Source organism: Cheilinus undulatus, linkage group 11 (genome assembly GCF_018320785.1).
Source record: "Cheilinus undulatus linkage group 11, ASM1832078v1, whole genome shotgun sequence".
NCBI lineage: Eukaryota > Metazoa > Chordata > Actinopteri > Labriformes > Labridae > Cheilinus > Cheilinus undulatus.
This window is the reverse complement of record NC_054875.1, coordinates 38632805-38654083: the sequence shown is the minus strand read 5'-3', so window position 1 is coordinate 38654083 and position 21279 is coordinate 38632805. Positions and strand designations below refer to the sequence as shown.

General features: G+C 39.9%; 1 protein-coding gene across 1 annotated transcript in view; it reads right to left on the bottom strand.

Annotated features, from left to right (window-relative positions):
- Positions 1-21279, bottom strand: part of prickle3 (prickle homolog 3) — a 47731-nt gene that overhangs the window by 8372 nt on the left and 18080 nt on the right. Inside the window, exons 3-7 of the mRNA XM_041798520.1 lie at positions 5473-5656; positions 5130-5243; positions 2046-2183; positions 1490-1693; positions 698-884 (exon numbers count right to left, since the gene is read on the bottom strand). Of these exons, the coding sequence (XP_041654454.1) occupies positions 698-884; positions 1490-1693; positions 2046-2183; positions 5130-5243; positions 5473-5656 (827 nt within the window). The remainder of the gene's footprint in view (positions 1-697; positions 885-1489; positions 1694-2045; positions 2184-5129; positions 5244-5472; positions 5657-21279) is intronic.

Below are 21279 nucleotides of genomic sequence, written 5' to 3'. Positions count from 1 at the left end.
TTCAAAAAGAAAATCTTAGTACTTATTACATAGACTGGATTTTCAAAATCAGAGCCCTGAATATTTTTTAATAAAAATCTTTTGAATCTTTAAAGTAGACTGGATTTTCAAAATAAAACCTGTTTCATACTGACTTCATTTAAATACCTTAAGTAGACTTGATTTTCAAAACAAAGCCTAATTTTAAAAATATTTTTCCTTAAAATCTTTTAAAATCTTTCAAAATAAAAGTCTCATCACCTAGCATCAGCCTCCTACAGCCCTACCATTGTATTTGCTATTCCCATCTTCCCTCTTTCAGTTTGGCCGACGCCTACAGACTTTTAACGTTCTTTGAATTCATTCTTTAAAGAATTATTTTCATTTTATTTTTGATTAAATATTTTTATCAATAAATCTTGGATTTTCTTTCTATCCAATCCTTGTGTGGCAGCCTTTTATGTATGTTGCTGGTCTCTTTGTGTTTTGGAGCCTTGATTAAAGGCAGTAACACCAACAAAAGCCAAAGCTAAGTGATTTTTTTCATTAAGTCTTGCACCTTTTGATCAGAATAAACCTTCTTTGAAAGCTTGCTCACATCCACACATCAAACAATAATAGGCACATGTCAAAATTTCCTTTGAAATCCCATAGTTCATATATTTGTTAGTTTTAAAAAACAACAGTAGTAAAGGAGTTTAATGACTTAATTCAGTACCTATGTGTTCTCCACAGGTGTCACAGTACTCTGCGTACAGCGATTCGTAGCAGGAGCAGCAGTACGGTCGACTCTCTCTCATGATGTAGCGCTGACCTCCCAGCGCAGCCTCACACTCAAAACAACAGAAGTGCTTCATGTGCCAGTATCTTCCCTCTGCCTCCGTACATTCATCTGCCAGAATGATCTGAGATCAAGAGAAGACAGTTCAGGAGTCAGAAGGGTCACTCAATGCGGCAGCCTTGATTTCATGAGTGTCAGCAAATTCATGGTGGTTAAAATGAGGACTGGGGTTAACAAGATGGGGAAAGCAAGAAACTATCAGTGCCATGATGTAGGCTTATCCATGTCTAGAGAACACTTGTAGGTCAGCTGAGCCGAATCCATTAGGAAAGTACATCAACTAATCTCTTAAATCAAAGTGAGACCATTCAAAAAAGAAGGGGTTGACAGAATATTCAAAAATATCCCTCCATGTGCATCACTGATGAGGGAAATGTAGGAATATTTAAACCCTGAGCAGGGCAGGACATTAACACATGGATAAGCCTTGGAAGAGGAAGCATTTTGTCTTAGAAAACTCACTCTTGAGGCATTTATTGGTAGCTTGTGAAGTTTTAGGAAAGGTGGGCAGAACAGAAGGAAAGAGAAGCTAAAAATGAAGCTGCAGGATAATCGGCTTCATTGTTAGCTTTCTGATTTGCACAGTGCTTTACTTTTAGAAACCTGCTGGAAACCACAGCTGCAGATAAAAGCTTATGAACAGGTCAAGGATTTTAGTGAAAGAGTCACCTCGTCGCAGGCCTGGCAGCGAGGTTTGAGCCTCTCAGCGTGGTGCCGTCCGCAGTAGATCTGTCCGTCCTGGTAGAAGTAAATCAGATCGACGAGCAGCTCGCTGCAGGAGGCGCACTGGAAACACTGAGGGTGCCAGCAGCTGCCGTGTCCCGCCCGGCTGGCAAACACTGCTATGTCTCCACCGCAGATCTGTCTGCCACACTGGAAAAATAAATTTGGATGTCGTGGGTGGAGGTGCGGTGCAGGGGGGAAGGAAGTTAGGTTTATCCTCTGACAAATGGTGAACTCTGCAGGTTGCACAGTAATTTGCCTCTACAGCCCTGTAATCATTAAACCTCTGTGTGCTGTGGCCCCTGAGCTATACCTGCTCCTGCATGCACCTGAAAATGCTCCAGCGATATAAAAAGAAAACCTCCTGAATGTGATTTAATAGGCTTCCACCTGCATGCGATAATGTTATATAAGGTTACTGTTGTTTTTGAGCTCTACATTGGCCAGTCTCATGGAGGAAACAGAATTGTTTTCAGGACATAAAATTTAAATGCTGCTCTACCTGTTGGCAGATCGCTCCTGTCATTGTGACAGGAAAGAGCCTGACGACGCCACGGCCCAGGTTTTCTCTTTTTCTCTGCTGGCTGAACAAACGCAGCTCCTTCTTCTCCTCGTCATCCAGAGAGTTACAGTACTGAGGCTGCAAGAGACACACATTTGATCATCTATAACAATATAAATCAAAGCATTAGTAATAGAATACAGTCATGTCATGAATACATTATCGATTTATACACCAGATGGGAGAAAAAAATGCATTTCCCTCTGCAGGTGGCCTGCTGGTAAAAATGAACCAGAAACATTTGTTCTGAACCTTGGCTGGCAGGGTGAAGGATTTCTCTCCTATTCAGTTTCTCTTTTTGATTGTCAACATTGACCTTTATGGTTTTTGATTTTCCCTTCACATTTATTAGTACAAGTAACACGCTAGAGAATCATATATTATGTTGTCTGCCTTAGTCTCAAGTAAAACAGTTTGTTAGGGGATTCATTCTGTTCAGATTTGTAAGCGTGTGGCTGTCTGTCTACTTTTTACCTGCAGGCATCCTGCTAATCAAACAACAGTAGAAACACTGACAGAGTCAGAGGCTGTTAAAAATTCAACTAAAGGAGCATTTAAACCAATTCATATACTGTATAACAATTCGTTATAAAACTGAAAGAAAAGAGAGGGTAAACCGATCTTAGTACAGGTTGTCACACCACCTGTATGTTACAGTGCCTATAAAAAGTATTGATCCCTTGGATTTTTTTTTACCCTTTTTCATAATTATAATATAATTTGGCTTTTTGACAAAAAAATTACAAAAAAACTCTTTAATGTCAAAACAGATTTCTACAAGGTAATGTCATTTTAACAGGTCTGGGCTTTGACTCGGACACTCCAGAACATTCACCTTATACATTCTCTGTTTGCTTTGGGTCAGTGTCTTACTGGAAAATAAATCTTCTCCCAAGCTGCAGTTCTCTTGCAGACTGAATAAGAAGGATTTTCCTGTATTTCTTCACATTCATTTTACCCTCTACCTTTACAAGCCTTCAAGGGCTGGCTGCTGAGAAGCATCCCCATGGCATGATGCTGCCATCACCGTGCTTCACAGTGGGGATGGTGTTGTGTAGTGGTTGGCGTCCATGAAACATAGTATCTTGTCTGATGGCCGAAAAGCACTATTTTGGTCTCATCGGACCAAAAAACTTTCTTCCATGAGGTCTCCCACATGCCTTTTGGTGATTTAGAGATTTAATTTGAGTTTTCTTCAACAGAGGCTTTCTGTTTGTCACACTCTCATAAAGCTTAACTGTTGAAGAACATGGGCAACAGTTGTATGCAGAGTCTCTCCCGTCTCAGCTGTGGAAGTTTGTAACTCCGTCAGAGTAGTCACAGGTGTCTTGGCAGCCTCTCTCACAAGTCTCCTTCTTGCATGGTCGCTCTGTTTGTAAGGACAGTCTGATCCAGGCAGATTTATGCATGTGCTGTATTCCTTCCATTTCTTGATGATGGATTTTAGCAGAACTCTGGGGGATATTCAGTGCCAACAACTACAGTCTCACTTGAACACATCCGATGCACAGTTCACTAATTGTGAGACTACTAGCACCAAGTGGCTGGATCTCTGTAGAGAATATTTATGCAGTCGCTTATTTTATATCACATATTTTTGCTTAATCAACATTAATTTGTAGAAATCTATTTTCAGGTTGACATTAAAGAGGCTTTTTGTATTTTTTTGGCCGAAAAGCCAAATTACATTGACCATGGTTAATTTACAGAATCAATAAAAGGGTAAAACATTCAAGGGGTGAATAGAAATGGTCAAATGCGCTGATACCAACAACTTACTTCTTAAGCTATTACCAATGCCAGTAATACCATAGATCCCTTATTTTAAACTTTGCAAAAATTCTTGCAGAAGTCAGGCAATACTGATACCTTTTTCAGTGCCAAAGCAAACAAAACACAAGTCCTGGACAGCAAATATTTTCTTTGTATATTTTTATGAAAGGATAGGCTGGCCAACTCTAAATGTAAGACATGACAGGCATTGATTTTCATTCATAGAGCTTGGAGTGGCAAAATGTTCCCATATATCACATCTTTGTTTAATCAGTCTTTTAATGGCTAATGTTCAGAAGTTTTTTTTTCTGTGTTCACATGAGACATTTAAAAAAACATTGAAACTATGCAGACTTGTTCCTACCGGTCAATTTAAAATCATACTTTTAATTGTGCTGTTTCATATCACGTAATTTTTACTATTCTGTTGTGCTATCCATCTTTTGTCATACTCTGTACATTAGTGAAAATGAGGGCATGCCTAATGATTCTGAAGAAAGGCAGGATCATTTTTGTACAAGTCCTTCTTTTTTAATGACCAGAAAATGCAAACAAACTTCTGCAAAAAAATAAATAAATAAATAAATAAACATAAAAATAGAAAAATTGCCCAATGTTTTTTGTATAATTTAGAGAATGTACAGGAGTTTCTCTGCAATTTTTGATGGATCATTCCTGCTTTATATTCCTGTTTTATATAAATTCAGTTTGTAAAAGTTTCAGTACTTTTTGATACCATTAATCATCAAAATAACTGAGATTGTATTACTTAGACATGGTATGGGGTGTAAGAGTTGAACATTGTTGCAGCCTTAATCCAGATATCATATCACAAGGTTTATGTTAAAACTGCTTCAATAAAAAAATCACTGACTACATTAAATACATCATTGGGATGTCCTTTGAGCTTTTTAAATGCAAATATTAACTGAAAAATCATGAAAAATAAACATGACATTTAACACTGAAAAAAGGAACATCATGGTATAATAGAACAAAACATCAGCACATTTTTAATTGGTTTGGAAACAGCTGGATACAAAGTTTTTTAATCTTTCATTTTAAAACATTTCTTAATTTAGCTTAAACTTTGGTTTACTTTTTAAAACAAAAGCTACCATTTGGAAGTAATAAAAAACTCTGACTAGTTTTAAATCATGAGCTATTTCATGATTAGGCTAATATATTAAGACTGCTGAAGGGTTATAAATATTTGGGATTGGTCTAGAGTGAAAGTCACAGGGATGTTACCTCGCTGTCGTGTGCTGGGAGCTGGTGCAGCAGTTGTTTGATCCGGTATCTCTCTCCTGGACTGTTCACATAAGGCACTCTGTCCTCTGGCAGGCAGCTGAAATACTGGTAAACCTGTGAGAGGAGACAAGTGTGCTCTCATAACAGCCTAAATGACAGAGTGCTGAGAGAATTTTACGCATTTAAGGGGCAATTTATTCAATTATCATCATAAATCAAACGCTGCACATGTTTTCCCAAGGTTATAAAATTGTTTGAAAGTGTGTATGAACATGTCTCAGTGGAAGCTCTCATGATAGGAGCAGCATTAAATGTATCTGTAGATTCAGCGTCTGCTTGTTACCTGTTCAGGCTTGAGCCCAGGTGGGACCCATGCGTACTCCTCTGAGGCACAGCCCGAGTCGTCGTCAGAGATGGAGTGCCTCTGGAAGTCTGATACCAGCTTCGTCATCATCTTTTCCAGCTGGCCCGGCACTGTGCGAACGGCATGCTCCTCTCGCACACACTTGCAGTGAACACAAATCTTCCTGTGGAGGCAAGGAAGACTTCAATTAGCTTCATCCCTGGGGTCTTTTAGTTTTTACTGATTTATAACACAAGCCAGCTGATCACATGTCAAATAGTTACAGAACAGGTGGGTTCTCCTGGTGCTGAAGGTATTGAGGTGCAAACTACAGTGTTAAAATCAACTCAACTTAAGTCAGAAACTGCAGAAAGAAACTGATGAAACAAAGAGACTGCATTTGTCAAACTACATTTTAAAATTTCAAACATTTCTTTTTCATTTCCAGGGGCAGAAAACCTGCACCTAAAATAAACCCAAACAACTCCACTCTTCAAGTAGTAACTCCCTTTACATCGCATTCATACAGGCACTCCCACGTGTTGAAACAGTTGATTTATGAGCACATGTTGAGATGGAGACATTATGCCACAAACCAGCCCTCACACATTCTTGTGGTTGACTCAACCAGCTGCCACAAATTATTGATAAAGCAGTTGCCACACAATGACACAAAACATCACTGAAAACTAACTCAGCTTTCCCTCTGTAAGCAATCACAAATATCCTAATAACTTATCAACAGCTGTAAACAACACAAAAAAACATCATTTTTGTGTATAATGTGAGGTGTTGCAGCTGTATTTCCTGGCTAAGCACAGGGAAAAGTCCTAAACTAAGAATAAGCTGAGCATCTACAAACAAGCTCTGTTTATGCTCAGCTTCAGTGAGGTTTTTGGCCAGAGAAAGCTCTCTTTTTGGCTGAATTTTATACTTTAATTACTGACATTTTGCAAGCTTTGACTGCTTTTGCTCTCCCCACTGCCAGCTCTGATGGTTTTTTCCCTCACTAGGATGAGAATTTAACTGAAATCAGTTCTCTTTTTGTTTTTACAAAACAGTGGTTTTTATTACTCAGCAGGAGAGTGAGACATAATATCAACCGTGCAACTACAGTATTATCGTCCTGACTTGTGTGGTTAATATTTTGTCTCATAATATTAGGTAGGCTAACCTCTTTTAATAATTACACACTTTTAGCAATCAGCAACACATCAGTAAATACTCAGCTCATCATCTGTAAAGCATTATTAATTATCATTATGTCAATTATTTACTATGGCATGATCAATTAAAAAAGAAGTTATTTTGGGGAAAATATTCTCCTTTTATGTGCACATTAGCCTCATTAAGATAGACATCTAATTCTCAAACACTGGCACTTACAGCAAAGCACAGGTAGATGGAAACACTGGTTGTGACAATGATAAATTCAACCTGCCAAAGTGGCTAGTTGGAGTCTCTGAGGTACCTACCACAACTGAAATCTACCTGCATTTGGCAGGTTGGTGGGTGTTAAAGGGGACATATTATGCAAAAATCACTTTTTCAGACTTTTCTAATATGTGCCGCTGGCCTGTCCACAATCTCCTCAAGTACCAGAAAAATCCATTCCCTTCGCCCTCTTTTTCTCCACCTTTCAGAAAATGTGTGCTGAGACAAGCCGTTCTCAGATTTTACCCTCATGATGTCATGTGGGGAGTTAGCACTGCCCCCAGGATCAGTTGGCCCTCCCCGCTTGGAGGAAAGTTCTGCCCTTGTCTGCTGGTCTTCCAGCTAGCTGCCAGCTGCGATGCTGCATAGCTCAGCAGGTTACCCTGCTGACTTTGGTCTGGGAGGTTGATGGTTCAAATCCCAGATAGGTCCTTAACTTTGGATATAAGTGTCTGTAACATTGTAACATCAGGAGTGCCACATCCATTTCCTGAGAGGGGTGTGGCCAAGGGTGGAGTCAGACAGATCAGTAACATCTAAAGCCACAGAAACAGCTTGTTCTGAGCAGGGCTTTTCAGACATGTAAAAATCCAATACTGGAATGTTTCTTCAGCAACAAACTTCACAGGCATGTTTTGGGGACCTCTGAGAGCAAAATAAACTTGTCTTAAAAGGGTAAAATACGTGACCTTTAAAATGTGTTTCCACATATTGCTATTTAAATTGGGAGCTCAGCATATTTCTACACCAATCTATATCACGTTTTCATTATCCCTCCAAGAGGAAATATAAACAATCAGCCATTCATAAATCCTGTACACTACCTTAATAAGGGGGGTGTTACATCTTCAGTGAGCTGGATATCGTTAAGTGTCTTTTTATGATCATCTCACAATGTATCACTTATCATAGAACTGCTGTCTATGATAAGTCAGCTATTGATGCTGCAAGCCATCAATAGCTGACTGCCAGCCGATTCGCTTCTGACACAATTGGCTAACTGCACTCGGGCTGCCCTTTTAAAGCTGCTCTAGCCTGGCTTCTCTTTGTTGCTCCTCTGCTAACCACTTTTTGAAACCCTCCTCCACCCCAGCTCCTCCTTCACTCTGCATCTGACTTAATCAGTGTCATTCTATTGTCACTGATGGCTGCTTTACTCTGGGTTTATTGCTGCTTCTCTCCTTGCTTTAAGATTTCTTTATTGGTACAAAAAAGGCAGGAAAGTGTGCTGTTCTTGCTTGATGCTTTCCATGAAGGCTCGTGGAAGGGCAGGAGGATCCCGGAACAGCCACGCTGCCAAATTTAACATACTGGCAGTAAGTGCAAACTAATAACTGCTTTAAAGGAAAATATTTTCAACTGCAATCATGCATGTTTCTTGAAAAAATGGTCCTGGCTGAACTTGGGCTGATGGCAACGTTTGCATTAATAGCTGAACCATTGTTTTTTAAATCATTTCTACTGGTGTGACACTCCTACACAGCCAACGCTTCCACTTATATTTGACCATGAAAACAGTCAGAGTTCCTCTGCTCAAAAAACCTCTTCTATAAATCAATTATTAAGTATAAAAGCTTGCCAGTAATTACTTGAATGAAACAAATGACATTTGTTAATGCATCATTATTTCCCGTTGGAGCTGACTGGTCAGCATTGATTTTAAACTGATACATGGGTGCATCCCTAGTTACACTTCCATCTAGCACTGCAACGCTAACCATCTTTTAAGTGATCATTTACCTGAGTTAGGGGATGTTTGTCGCTTGGTAATTTGTGTATCAGGTTGTATTCTTACTGAGGATGCAGAAGTCTTGAATATTGTGTATCAGAAATAGAGAGGCACAGACTGAGAAAATCAGTGCCAATACCAAAATAAATTAGATGTTCAAAATATTTTCAGTGATTGCCGATACAGATCTGACTCCCAAAATGCTGACATTTTGCTCTCATGCTTGCCCATAAAACATATCAGTTAGTCCATCAGGTCACTTCTAAATCTGCCTGTGAAAAAAAATCCTCTATAAATCAACTGTTAGGGGTGGACTTGATGCCAGCATTACTGATGCTGACCAATGGATAAAATTCTGCTAGTGTCATCTGTAGTGTCATATCATATTATTAGCGGCACATTATTGGCAAATGTGCCAATGTCCTTCAGCAGGGCCAGTATCACAGATACAGATGTTAAACCACTGCATCATTTCATCCCTTATCAAATATGAGCCATTTAGCTTTCAAGGGTTACCTCATTCTAGGAAGTATTGGAGGTATTTCAACGACTGGAACCTACCTCAGACAAACGCTACATAACAGTGTAGTGTAGAGTTAATGTGATGTGCGTGCAAAGTGTTAACAAGTGGAGTAAACTCAATCTCCTCACAGATGTTCTTGCGGATCAGACTATCTGGTTAATGCCCACATTAATGCCAACATCTCACTAGATCTGCATCTGGATCAGCCCAGCCCAAACAAGCTACTACCAAACACGCAGGAAATGAGGTCACTGACATAAGCTGGCCGTCAATCTGGTGGCAGTTAAGAGAGGGAGGTGAAGATGGGAGCAGTAATCTCCCTTAGCTTCAAATTACACCCCAACTTGTCCCGGGACTCCTCACCACGTTCAGTTTATCGGTGGTGGGTGTGACCGTGAGTGGACTCAGCGCCTCGGGGTGACGTTGAGGTGTAGGTGTCATGTATGCGTTGATGTGACAATGCAGCCATATGCAGCATGTATCGCAAGTGTACATCTCTGCTGGGATTGCATAACAGCCTGCCAGCTGGCACTTGTGGCTCAAGTTCACAAGGCACAAAGCTGCTTTATTCCAGCACCCAACCCCCACGCGGGCCAAACGCTAACACATACACAACTGCTCGTTCAGTGCGTGACAGCTCCTTTTCTAATCAATCGACACAGGAGACCTTGTTAGAAATATTAACCACAGCTGATAATCTACATGACAGATTGAAAGTGTTGCTCAGCAAAAGTTATTAAAAAGTGACCAAAAAAAATGCAACAAAGGGATCCCAGCACCCTCTCCTGGATGCTGGACAGTCTGACTGTCCCATGCTGTGTTGGCACCGTGTACGGTAATGGTCGCTGAGCCGATAGAACCAATATAAATAATAGTAAACACAGCAAGTCAGCTTTGGATAAGCCTCATTGGCAGGAATTTGACCCCAGCTACACGTGTTAATGTGCGAGTCTGTGTGTATTAGCAGTAGTGGATGCCTGTGTTAGTGGGAAGGAGGACACAGCCTGATGGGACAGATGGCAGATGAACCTCAATTCACCCGGTCTCACCCTGGCAGCACCCACCCACCATCGACTCCATCACCAGCCTCCTCGTGATGAAAGCGGGTGATGCCACCCTCACATGCAACCTGCTGTTATCATGAGACAAAGTGCCAATTAAGCTGTTTCATTCTGCAGAAATTCAAAATGAATGATGAACAGGGAAGTAATGATACACTCGAGCCTTGGGGATGAGTAAAAAGAGCTGATCATCTCTCAACTGGGAGGTAAAGGGTTCAGTCCCTAGCTCCTGCAGACACATATTGAGATGTCTTCGGGCAAACCCCTTAACTCTATTGTGGCGGGAGTAGTGTGAGTGAAAGAGAGGAAATAAAGTTCAGACCTAATGAACTGGTTCTTAAAACATATTTAAAGTTAACATATAGACAATATTTACAGCCAAAAAAGGCTGATATTTACAACGATATAGGCCCATATTTACAGCCAATAAACGCTAATATTTACAGCCAACATAAGCCCATATTTACAGCTGATTTAGGCTGATAATTACAGCCAATATAGACCCATTTTTACAGCCAATGTAAGCTGATATTCTCAGCTGGTAGGCTGATATTTACGTCCAATAATAGGCCAATATTTACAGCCAATATATGCCCATATATACAACCAGTATAAGCTGATAATCTCAGCTTGTAGGCTGATATTTACAGCCAATATAATTCAATATTTACATCCAATAATAGGCTGATATTTTCAGCCCATATATACAGCGAGTATAAGCTGATATTCTCAGCTTGTAGACTAATATTTACAGCCAATAAAGGTCCATATTTACAGCTGATTTAGGACCGTTTTTACAGCCAATGTAGGACCATTTTACAGCCGATATAGGCCCATATTTACATCCTATATATAGATCCATATAAACTGAAATTTTAGGATAATATTTGCAGCAAATAAAACCTGATATTGGTAACCAATGTAAGGTAATATTTACAGCCACCATAGGCCCATATTTCTAGCTGATTTAGGCCAATATTTACTGCCAATAATGTCCAATATTTACAGTCAATATAAGCCCATATTTAATACCAATCCAAGCAGGTATTTACAGCGAATTATTTAAGCAAATACAGGCCTGTATTTACAGCTGATAAAGGCTCACATTTACAGATGACATAGACCCAAATTTCCTTAGCCAATATAGTCCCATATTTACAGTTGAAAAAGGTATACATTTACTGCTGATATAGGCCTATATTTTAGTCAATATAGGGCCATTTTACAGCCAATATTAGCTGATATTAACAGCTAACATTGGCCCATATTTATGGCTGATATTAGACCATATTTACAGCCAATGCAAGCTGATTTTTATAGCAAACAAAGGCCATTATTTATAATCAATATAAGCAGATATTTACAGTTGATGATACAGGCCATAATTTAAGCTAGATTGTATAAACCATGTTCTGAATGCTAAAAGCATGCAGAAGAGCGTCAGAACAATCTCTGTTTTGTGTACGCTGCTGTAAACTATTATGCCATTGTTGCAGAATTTAACCAAAGCCTAGTTAACACAAACACCTGCACACTGAAGCTCTCCCTCTCTGTTATAACCTAACCCACAGGGACTTACTCCATACACAAATAACTAGATGCTGAACCCACAGATGAACACTTTAGGACACAAAGAACACAGTGTAAGACATGACACACGGAATATATAACTGCTCTACCTCTCTTTTGTTTGGCAGTGGTTGTTAAAATCCCCCACATCAGTGAAACTTGAAAGCTGCACATTTCTGAAGAGTGCATCAACACTGCAATTTAGTGCTCCCCGCTGTGCTGAGCCCTGTCCTGTTCAATTATTGGAAGCACAAGCTGCTGATGTAATGCAACCAGGCTTTATCCCCTCCGGCTGTGCATGAACTGAGTGCTGACAGGTCGAGACATTAAAAGAAAACTCCAAACGGGTGAAAATCTACTCTGATACACTTTGACTGTCCAGGTGGAAATATATGGAGCAAAACTGTTCTATGATTAGACAGCTGACAACACGGATTTCAGCTCAGTAAATGCCAACATTTGTTATGCAAGAGAGTGCCAACTGAGAGAAATAGAAACTTTATAACAAGGAAATTTGTTTTTAAAGTAACTTTATGACCAAACTGTTGAAATTAATGTGCTTTTTGGATCTTTTGCTGTAAATAACTTTGAGACAAAGCTTGCTAGACAAAACTACTTACATGAAAACATTAACTTGAGCTCTCTGTAACTTCATAACAAAAGAAAGAGTCTAGAAAAGAATGGCTGATGAACTGATTTAAGAAAACAAACAAAAATGATTAGTTGTGTTTGATAAAGCTTGTAAAAGCTATCTTGGTAATGCAAAGTTCTGTTTTGATTCAATTTTTTTTTCTAAATGTATCCTTAATTTACAGGTTAACTTACTTTTCTGACATTTTAGAGTGATTAACTTTTTTGCTGTTTGCAAAAAAAAAAATAAAAAAAAATTGCTGCCTCAAGAGATAAGGCTTCTCTGTAATGTGGTAAAAGTGTGAATTTGCTTTCAAAATCTAGAATTTAATGATTAAAATATTTTTAGTGAAACAACCTTGTGAGCATATTTATGATAAATATCAAACACTGAGAGAAAAGACACCAGCATTTAGTGCTTACACACATTTTCCCATCTATTTCTGGACAACTTCTGTTTTAATCCAAACTGCACTGCCTGTAAAATCAAAAACAATCACACAAGAGGGAACTAAACCCACAAGCAGCCCTGTGTTATCCACCAGGAGACACAGGGCTGCTTCATCAGACCAGAATCAACGATCTGTATTGAGGTGTATTCTGTTGAACCAAAACATCTCCACCAGGACTACCAGTTATGATTATGTATCTGTTCTTGCTTTCCTGCAAAAGACAATCAAATGATAGATAATTCACAGCATAATTAGTCCTATGAACGAGGCTCTAGCTACTGTGACAGGAGGGTGACAGAAATAAGGGAAACTTAGGTTTCACCTCCCTCATGCTGATAAACTACTGAATGTACACTGAAATAAATGCTTTAAGAGCCTCAATTAAGCCAACCCTGACGACCAGATCTCGAAACTGGGACACTTTAAAAACAACAAGGGTTAGGACTCAATGATGAGAGACTGCTCTTAGTGTTACTGCACCTGCAGCAATTGATAGCATTGTATGTAACCTTTTATAGTTATTTCATTTGTTCATGTTTTTACTTGTATTACTGCAGGGAAGAGCTGAAAAGGGATCTCGAATCTCAGAGGGTCCTCTCTGCTAAATAATAATAAATACGATACATTGATTAATGAAAGTTAAAAAGAGAGCTAGGAGGATCACTTTTATATTCAAACTAGGTATGCACAGATACCACTTTTTCCAGGCCAAGTGTAACTTACATCTGGGGTATTTGTTTTATCTTATCAGATGTTCCTCACCCCTCCTCTTGCATATTTACAGTGAGAAGTCTTCGGTGTTCTGCTTCTGTCATCCTCATTTATGTTAAAACATGAACAAACTTCAGAAGTTTACATCATGCTGTAAAATGTCTGTGTAGGCTTTCATTAATCCAGATCATGGCTGTCTACATCTTGGTCCAAAAAGGGGCAACTTTCAGTGTCATTTCATTTCATTTTCAAGAGCCTCAATCAGGTCCAGCCCCCCCCCTTCTGACCTAAAATTTGGATAATGCTGAAAATGAGTATCGGCACAGATACTTAATCATGGTACTGGTGTCAGTCAAGCCCTACTCCAAGCCACTAATGTTCATGGAGGGGAACACCCCAAAAGGGGGAACTTAAAACCCAAACATGTTGGTATAAATTATCCAGGTCCTGGCATTCAGAATGGTTTGAGAAATAAAAGAAATTTAATTCAAAATTACAACAACATGTGACGGCTTGCTCCTTCTTCAGGGTGTCAAGGCACAAGCTGATACATGTTGGTGTAATTTTAATGTTTCTAACCCTGAATTAAAGGCCTGGATCATTAAACAAAGCTGTAGATCAGGATTTACTGGTAGATTTTTTAAACATTCAATTGGATCTTTAACACTCAATGAACCTTGACTCTAATATGATTTTGCATCACCCTTTTAGGTTTCGTCAGACTGTCACAAATTGTGGTTTATACTTGCAAACATCGTTTAACAATTTTTCTTTTGCAATAAGCTACAAAAGTTGTCCATGCAAATCTTACTTTGAGCATTTCAAAAAGGTTGAAATGCATTTATTTCTTGCAGAAATTCTCAAGTTTCTAGCAACTCAACTTGCTTATGGTGTTCAGATGAAATTCTAGCAATTAAAGGATAAAAACTTGTAGAGCTTGCTGTCTTTGTTTATATAATAAGGGCTCTTTAACTGGACAATGATGATGACTACAGATTTACTGATGCTGACTCCAATGTGTAAAATAACAATGTAGCCCATGGCTGATACTTAAGTGGATGTTTTCATTACTTCTTTTGGTCTAATGATGACAATTTCTCTCATGTTGACCATGAAAACAGAGCAGAGTTCATCCCACATCTTCTGCCAATAATAAATCTCCTCACTTTATCAGCGCTGAGTTGTGCTAAATGCAAGTACTAAATTGTTAGGACACAACAGATAAACATCTGCAACTGATATCTGTTAACGCCTACATTTTTTTGCACATAGCTGATGTTTGGCAAAAGGGACAATTTTGGCCTAAACTCATATTAAACCAATGCATCCCTAGGTACCACTGATTGATAGCCGTGGTTATAATCTACACTTTCCCACCCTTTTAAAAGCCATCCAGTGACGGGGTTGGCTTTGATTTTTAAAGACTTTTGAAATAGTTCTACACCTGCACTTTTAAATCATTTTTAAACAGAATGACATCCCCTTGAAGATCCTGTTTAGTCTCCTTGTTGATAAAATTACAGGCAGCATTCGTGTACAGAGGAGGTGAGCAATAACACAGCTGCACATGACGTCATGATCTCCTGAAGTCCACACAGCTCTGTGTACAAAACAAGCCAAAGTCAGGCTACGAAAGATGAAAAGAAGCTAAACACACACAAACCCCCTACCCCCTTTCAACCAGCATCTCCCACCATAACAACTGTTTGAGCTCCCTATCCCTCTAATCCCATCAGAGAGTAAAACAGAGTTTCTTCAGTACCTGCTGCAATCATGACAAATTAGTCCAGCCTGGCCTGCTCGATCGCTCCCATCCAGACTGGTACTCCTCTTGAACTGTGACGATTTCTGATCAGCTCCTAATACTGCCTGCCTGTCAGTAGGAGCAGGATGCTATAAGGCAGCTCTTTGACCACGAGCTGATATCTGTGTCGGCTCGGCTCTTTTTAATGTCCCCGCCACCCCCAACTCACACCCTCCTCCGTGCTGACGCAGCTCAGACAAAAGGCTCTGACATGCTCGACGCAACAAAACAAACACAGACCTCTAGACAAACATGTGATCTTAAAAATGACCTTAAAGATAAGAAAAACACAAATGCAGGCACAGCTGAATTGTCTTTAATATTTTAATGAAGCCAAATAGTTCAGGAATAGTAAACTCATTGTGCTTTTTCTCCTGCTGTATCTGATTCACAACAGATGGACGATTGTTGTTCTGATGCAGTTATTAATCACAGAAGAGGAGCAGATTTGGAGCCTGTGAGCAATGCCGTGCTGTGCACTGATTCGTCACATACTACGATCAAGATGGCCAAAATGACGACAACGTGTCTCTGGTGGAGTATCCAGCAGGCAGCGTGACTTTAAGGACTTATTAAAGTCACGACACATCTCTGTGTTCACACCAGCTCATCATAAATCAGTTAGGATTGGTGTTTATGGGACGATGTGGGATGCTTTGGTTTTGTAATATTCATTTTCTGTTGTTTCATGTTGCTACCCTAACACAAGTCTGGGTGCCTGACGTACTACCGCCAAGTTTCAATTACATGTATGATTATGGCTTTCTGTGATCACGAAAACAAAATAATCAAGATTAAACAAATACTGTGCCACATGCTGTGCTGTGCTTGTTTTGTTCATAGGATTTGCCATTTGTGATAAATGGATCACACCCTCACTGAGAGCACAACGTGTGCTCTGCAACTCCCAACAAAACAGCTCTCACTGATTTAAGTGAGGAGCAGAGGGAGTCACAGCACATTTTCCAGTTGGTTTGAAAAGTGAGACAGCCAAAGACGCTAAAGCAGTTGGTTAAAGAAAAAGAAAAAACAACCTTGGTCATATAAAATTACTTTGTTTTGAGGAGTGAGGCCGTAAATAAAGCAAAGTACCTTTAAGAATTTGTTACTCAGTTGTAGCTGCCCGTTTAAGTAACACAAGGAATTTCAAATTGGTTAAAAATCATGATCTCAATATCAGTCTAAATAATTGTGGTTCTGATTTTTGCCATGAACGAGTAGCACAAAATCCCTGTTTGTGGTTATGGGTCCTAAATGAGATGCAGTATCTACATTACTTGGTAAACCATAATTCAAGACACTCAACAAGTACAGCCTGGCTAGTGGTTAATACTTTGGCACCGAATCTACATTGTAGCTATGCCATTGTGGCCTACACTATTGTGAGATCTACATACTTGTGGAGTGATATATTTGCATAGTTCTGCAATACTTTGACTACTCATTGCTTGTTTGTTTACTGGAATCCAAGGGGAATGATTTTAGTGCAAGTACAAGTATGGCAAAGAACAAAGGAGAGGAGATGTCGTAAGAGATGGGGTGTATTTCTACTGCATGAGTTGTGGCACAGGATAGAGGTGGATGAGGAAATGCACATCTGATACTTTAGGATAATGGCAAGTGGGTTTCATCATCTACAGACATTTATTTCTCTTCAAGGCGTAGTTACATCAGGCAATTAATTGATTTTTGATTTCAACGACAATATTAGGTTCATCATGAGAACAAGACAGTCGTGATGAGATGGTTTATCACTGCATACACCACACACCCAAACACAAACTGTTCAAACTCCTTCCTTCTGGTAGGCGTTACAGGGCACTGCAAGAAAAAACCTGACAGAGACGGTTTCTTTCACTATAGGCTGTAAACTGATGACCACTCAACAGTCGCAGAGCCACTCTGATGACCACTCAACAGTCACAGAGTCACTCTGATGACCTTTCAACAGTCACAGAGTCACTCTGATGACCTTTCAACCGTCACAGAGCCACTCTGATGACCTTTCAACAGTCACAGAGTCACTCTGATGATCACTCAACAGTCACAGTTACTCTGATGACCAATCAACAGTCAGAGTCACTCTGATGACCACTCAACAGTCACAGAGTCACTCTGATGATCACTCAATAGTCACAGAGTCACTCTGATGACCACTCAACAGTCACAGAGTCACTCTGATGATCACTCAATAGTCACAGAGTCACTCTGATGACCACTCAACAGTCACAGAGTCACTCTGATGACCTTTCAACAGTCACAGAGCCACTCTGATGACCTTTCAACAGTCACAGAGTCACTCTGATGATCACTCAACAGTCACAGTTACTCTGATGACCAATCAACAGTCACAGAGTTACTCTGATGACCATTCAACAGTCACAGAGTGAGGCGTCACACACTGCAGGATTTTAAGCCCAATTTTAGACAGGATGATGATTGTGGGGGCATATATTTATTTTTAGAGTTAATTTGGTAGGGACAATGCAAATTACATAGTAAAACTTCAGCCTGTTACAAACAAGCTAAAAGTAACTGGTGTTTCACATATAGAGGTTATGGCTATTGCTAGTTTCCATCTCCTGTCCCTAGTTAGGCTTTATGCATATGCATATTTGTCTGTAGGATATTTTTTCACTTATTATAAGCAATTCATGCCTTATTTTATGGCTTTTTAGAACTTGCAATAAGATGTTTATCTGGATGTTTCAAATGAATCAGGGCTTAAATAAGTTTCAGGAGATATTGTTAACTTGAATCTAGAAATATCCACTTTTTGGTGTCATGAATGTTCTGTAATGGGTGATGAATAAGGTTCAAATAAAGTCCCCTTTTGGGATCATTAAAGTTGTCTGAATCTTAATTTAAGGTAATTTCACAAAATGTAAAAAGTAGTTGAATCTAGTATAGCAGCTATAAGATAGTCCTGTGCTGCTGTGATAATCTATAAGTAAGGCTGACTGCAGAGGGGGAAAGTGAAGCCCTCCTCAGATCTGTCTCTAAAACAGATGGGCCTCGTCCCCAAAACTCTCTGCCACTGATTAGGGACTGAGTAATTGCCGCATGGCCACCCAGACTAATAGAGACGGCGGCTTAGAACAGTTTTTGAAGCGTGGCGGGGACCTGTGGGTCAAAAGTAACTCAATTCGCTCTCTGCAGGGCGGCGGAAGCACCATCTGCCCCCCGCCTGAGTCTGAGCTGTGAGTGAGAGACCTCAGGATGAAGATGGATCACTTCCTTCTCAGCGAGCATCAGCAGCTCAGCCTGTGGTCGCTCAGATCATCTTCTCCATCAGAGAAGGTGTGACTCCAAATTGGTTATTAAAGGAGATGTAATTAGTAGCAGGCTCTGGGGTCTTAAAAAGTGACCCCCATAAATCTCAATCATTTAATCACTTTCACGTTCCTCATCCTCCGGAAACAACTAAGAGACTCTAAATGTCCAAACAAGACATTTTCTCTTTTGACCTCTCTAAAATTGTTTTCCAGCCAGATGCATTATGGTAAAGCTCCTATAAACCCCAGTCATGTTTTAGAGCTACACAGATTAAACATACTGTAAACAGATCAATGTGTCCACAGACGAGACTACTGCAAGGAATAGCTGGAGGAAAAGAGCAGTACACGTGTTTTAGATTACATCCTGACTTCGAAGCTTTTGTCTTGACCTGAATAGAAGGAGCAGAACTGAAGAAAGCTAAAAGATACAATTACAGTCTCTAGGATACATGAAATACGCATTCCTGTGCCTTTTGTTTTATTCTCCACACACAGAGCCACAATCAGCCTCAGACATGAACGGAGTACCCATCTGGGACCATGAATGCAGGATCTGTGACCAGAATTATGTCTTTTTCCATATTTTATTTAATGATCTCTCCATGTTTTTAACTCTGCTATTGTACTGTGCTGTCTTGTAGTCTGAAACCACAGGATACAGCTGTGTAAGCAGAAAAAAATGTATGATCCAACTAGATTATAAGGTTGTCATGCCACCAGATTTTGAAACTCAGAACTCTGCTGTTCTGTTTCTTGTTTCTAATTACCAAAAAAAGACCAACAAACTCCTGCATATCATCTTAACTGATGAAAAAAACATTGTACTAAAACAACGACAAATTTTGTTGCAAATAAGATAATGTGTACAGGAGTTTGCCGGTAATTCTTAAAGTTTTTTATGCTGGGACTTTTTAATGTCTTTAGTTGCAAAAAAATCTCCAAATGAAAGCTTTTATGCATTTTGCACTGAGGCCGCTCAGATCAGTGGAGGGCTGTAGCGATGGTTGCCCTTCTGAAACTTTGTCCCATCTCCACAGATGATCTCTGGAGCTCAGATTGACCATCTGGTACTTGGTCACCTCTCTTACTAAAGCACGTCTTCTCTGATTGCTCGGTTTGGCCAGGTGACCAGCTCTTGGAGGAGTCATGGATATGCCAAACCTCTTCTGTTTGAGAATAATGGAGGCCACTGTGCTCTTGGGAACCCTCAGTACACCAGAACTTTTTTGTAGCTTTCCCAAGATCTGTGCCTAGAACAGTTCTGTCTCTGAGCTCTGCAGGCAGGTCCTTTGACCTCATGTCTTGGTTTTTGCTCTGACATGCATTGTCAGCTGTGAGGCCATCTGAAGAGAGGTGTTTCCAATCAACTTGATTTACCATAGGTGAAATCCAATCTAAGATCTAGAGAAATGGGAGTTAGCAGTGCAGTAGGTCTTGTCGGACAGTTGTCTCAGAACCTCTGCCATTTGCAAAACGTGTTTCTTTGAGCACAGATTTGAGCCAAGGAAAAAGTCACGGTGCTAAATCAGGTGAACAGGGAAGATGATGCACTGCAATTTGTCTTTGAGCCAGAAACTGCTTTACACAGAGTGCAGTGTGAGCTGGCATGTTGACTAGATAAAGAATGAAACCATTTTTCAACAATTGCGGTCTCTTTCTTTAGACTTTTTCTCACATTTTTTAAACACCTGTTTGTAATATTGTTGATTCATCACTGACTCTTTTGGAACCCACTCCTTCAAATGATGCCCTTAATGCCAAAGAAAACATCAACATGGCCTTGAGAGGACTTGCTTTGTCTTGCTTTCTTCATCCTTGATGAAGATGGTGTTTTCCAATGCATACACTGAACAAAAATATAAACGCAGCACTTTTGTTTTGCTCCCATTTTCCATGAGCTGAACTCAAAGATCTAAGACTTTTTCTGTGTGCACAAAAAGCCTGTTTCTCGCAAATATTGTTCACAAATTTGTCTAAATCTGTGTTAGTAAGCACTTCTCCTTTGGCAAGATAATCCATAGACACCACAGGTGTGGCATATCAAGATGCTGATTAGACAGCATGACTATTGCACAGGTGTGCCTTAAGCTGGCCACAATAAAAGGCCGCTCTAAAATGTGCAGTTTTACTGTATTGTTGGGGTCAGAAAAACAGTCAGTATCTGGTTTGACCACCATTTGCCTCATGCAGTGCAACACATCTCCTCTGCATAGAGTTGGCTGTGCGAAGTTGCTGAGTATTGGCAAGAACTGGAACAAGCTGTTATATACATCAGTCCAGAGCATCCCAAACATGCTCAGTGAATGACATGTCTGGTGAGTATGCTGGCCATGCAGGAACTGGATGTTTTCAGCTTCCAGGAATTGTGTACAGATCCTTGCAACATGGGGTCGTGCATTATCACGCTGCAACATGAGGTGATGGCCATGGATGAATGGCACAACAGTGGGCCTCAGATCTTGTCATGGTATCTCTGTGCATTCAAAATGCCATCAATAAAATGCACCTGTGTTAGTTGTCTATAACATACACCTGCCCATACCATAATCCCACTACCAAAATGGGCCACTCAGTTCACAGTGACATCAGCAAACTGCTCACCAACACGACGCCATA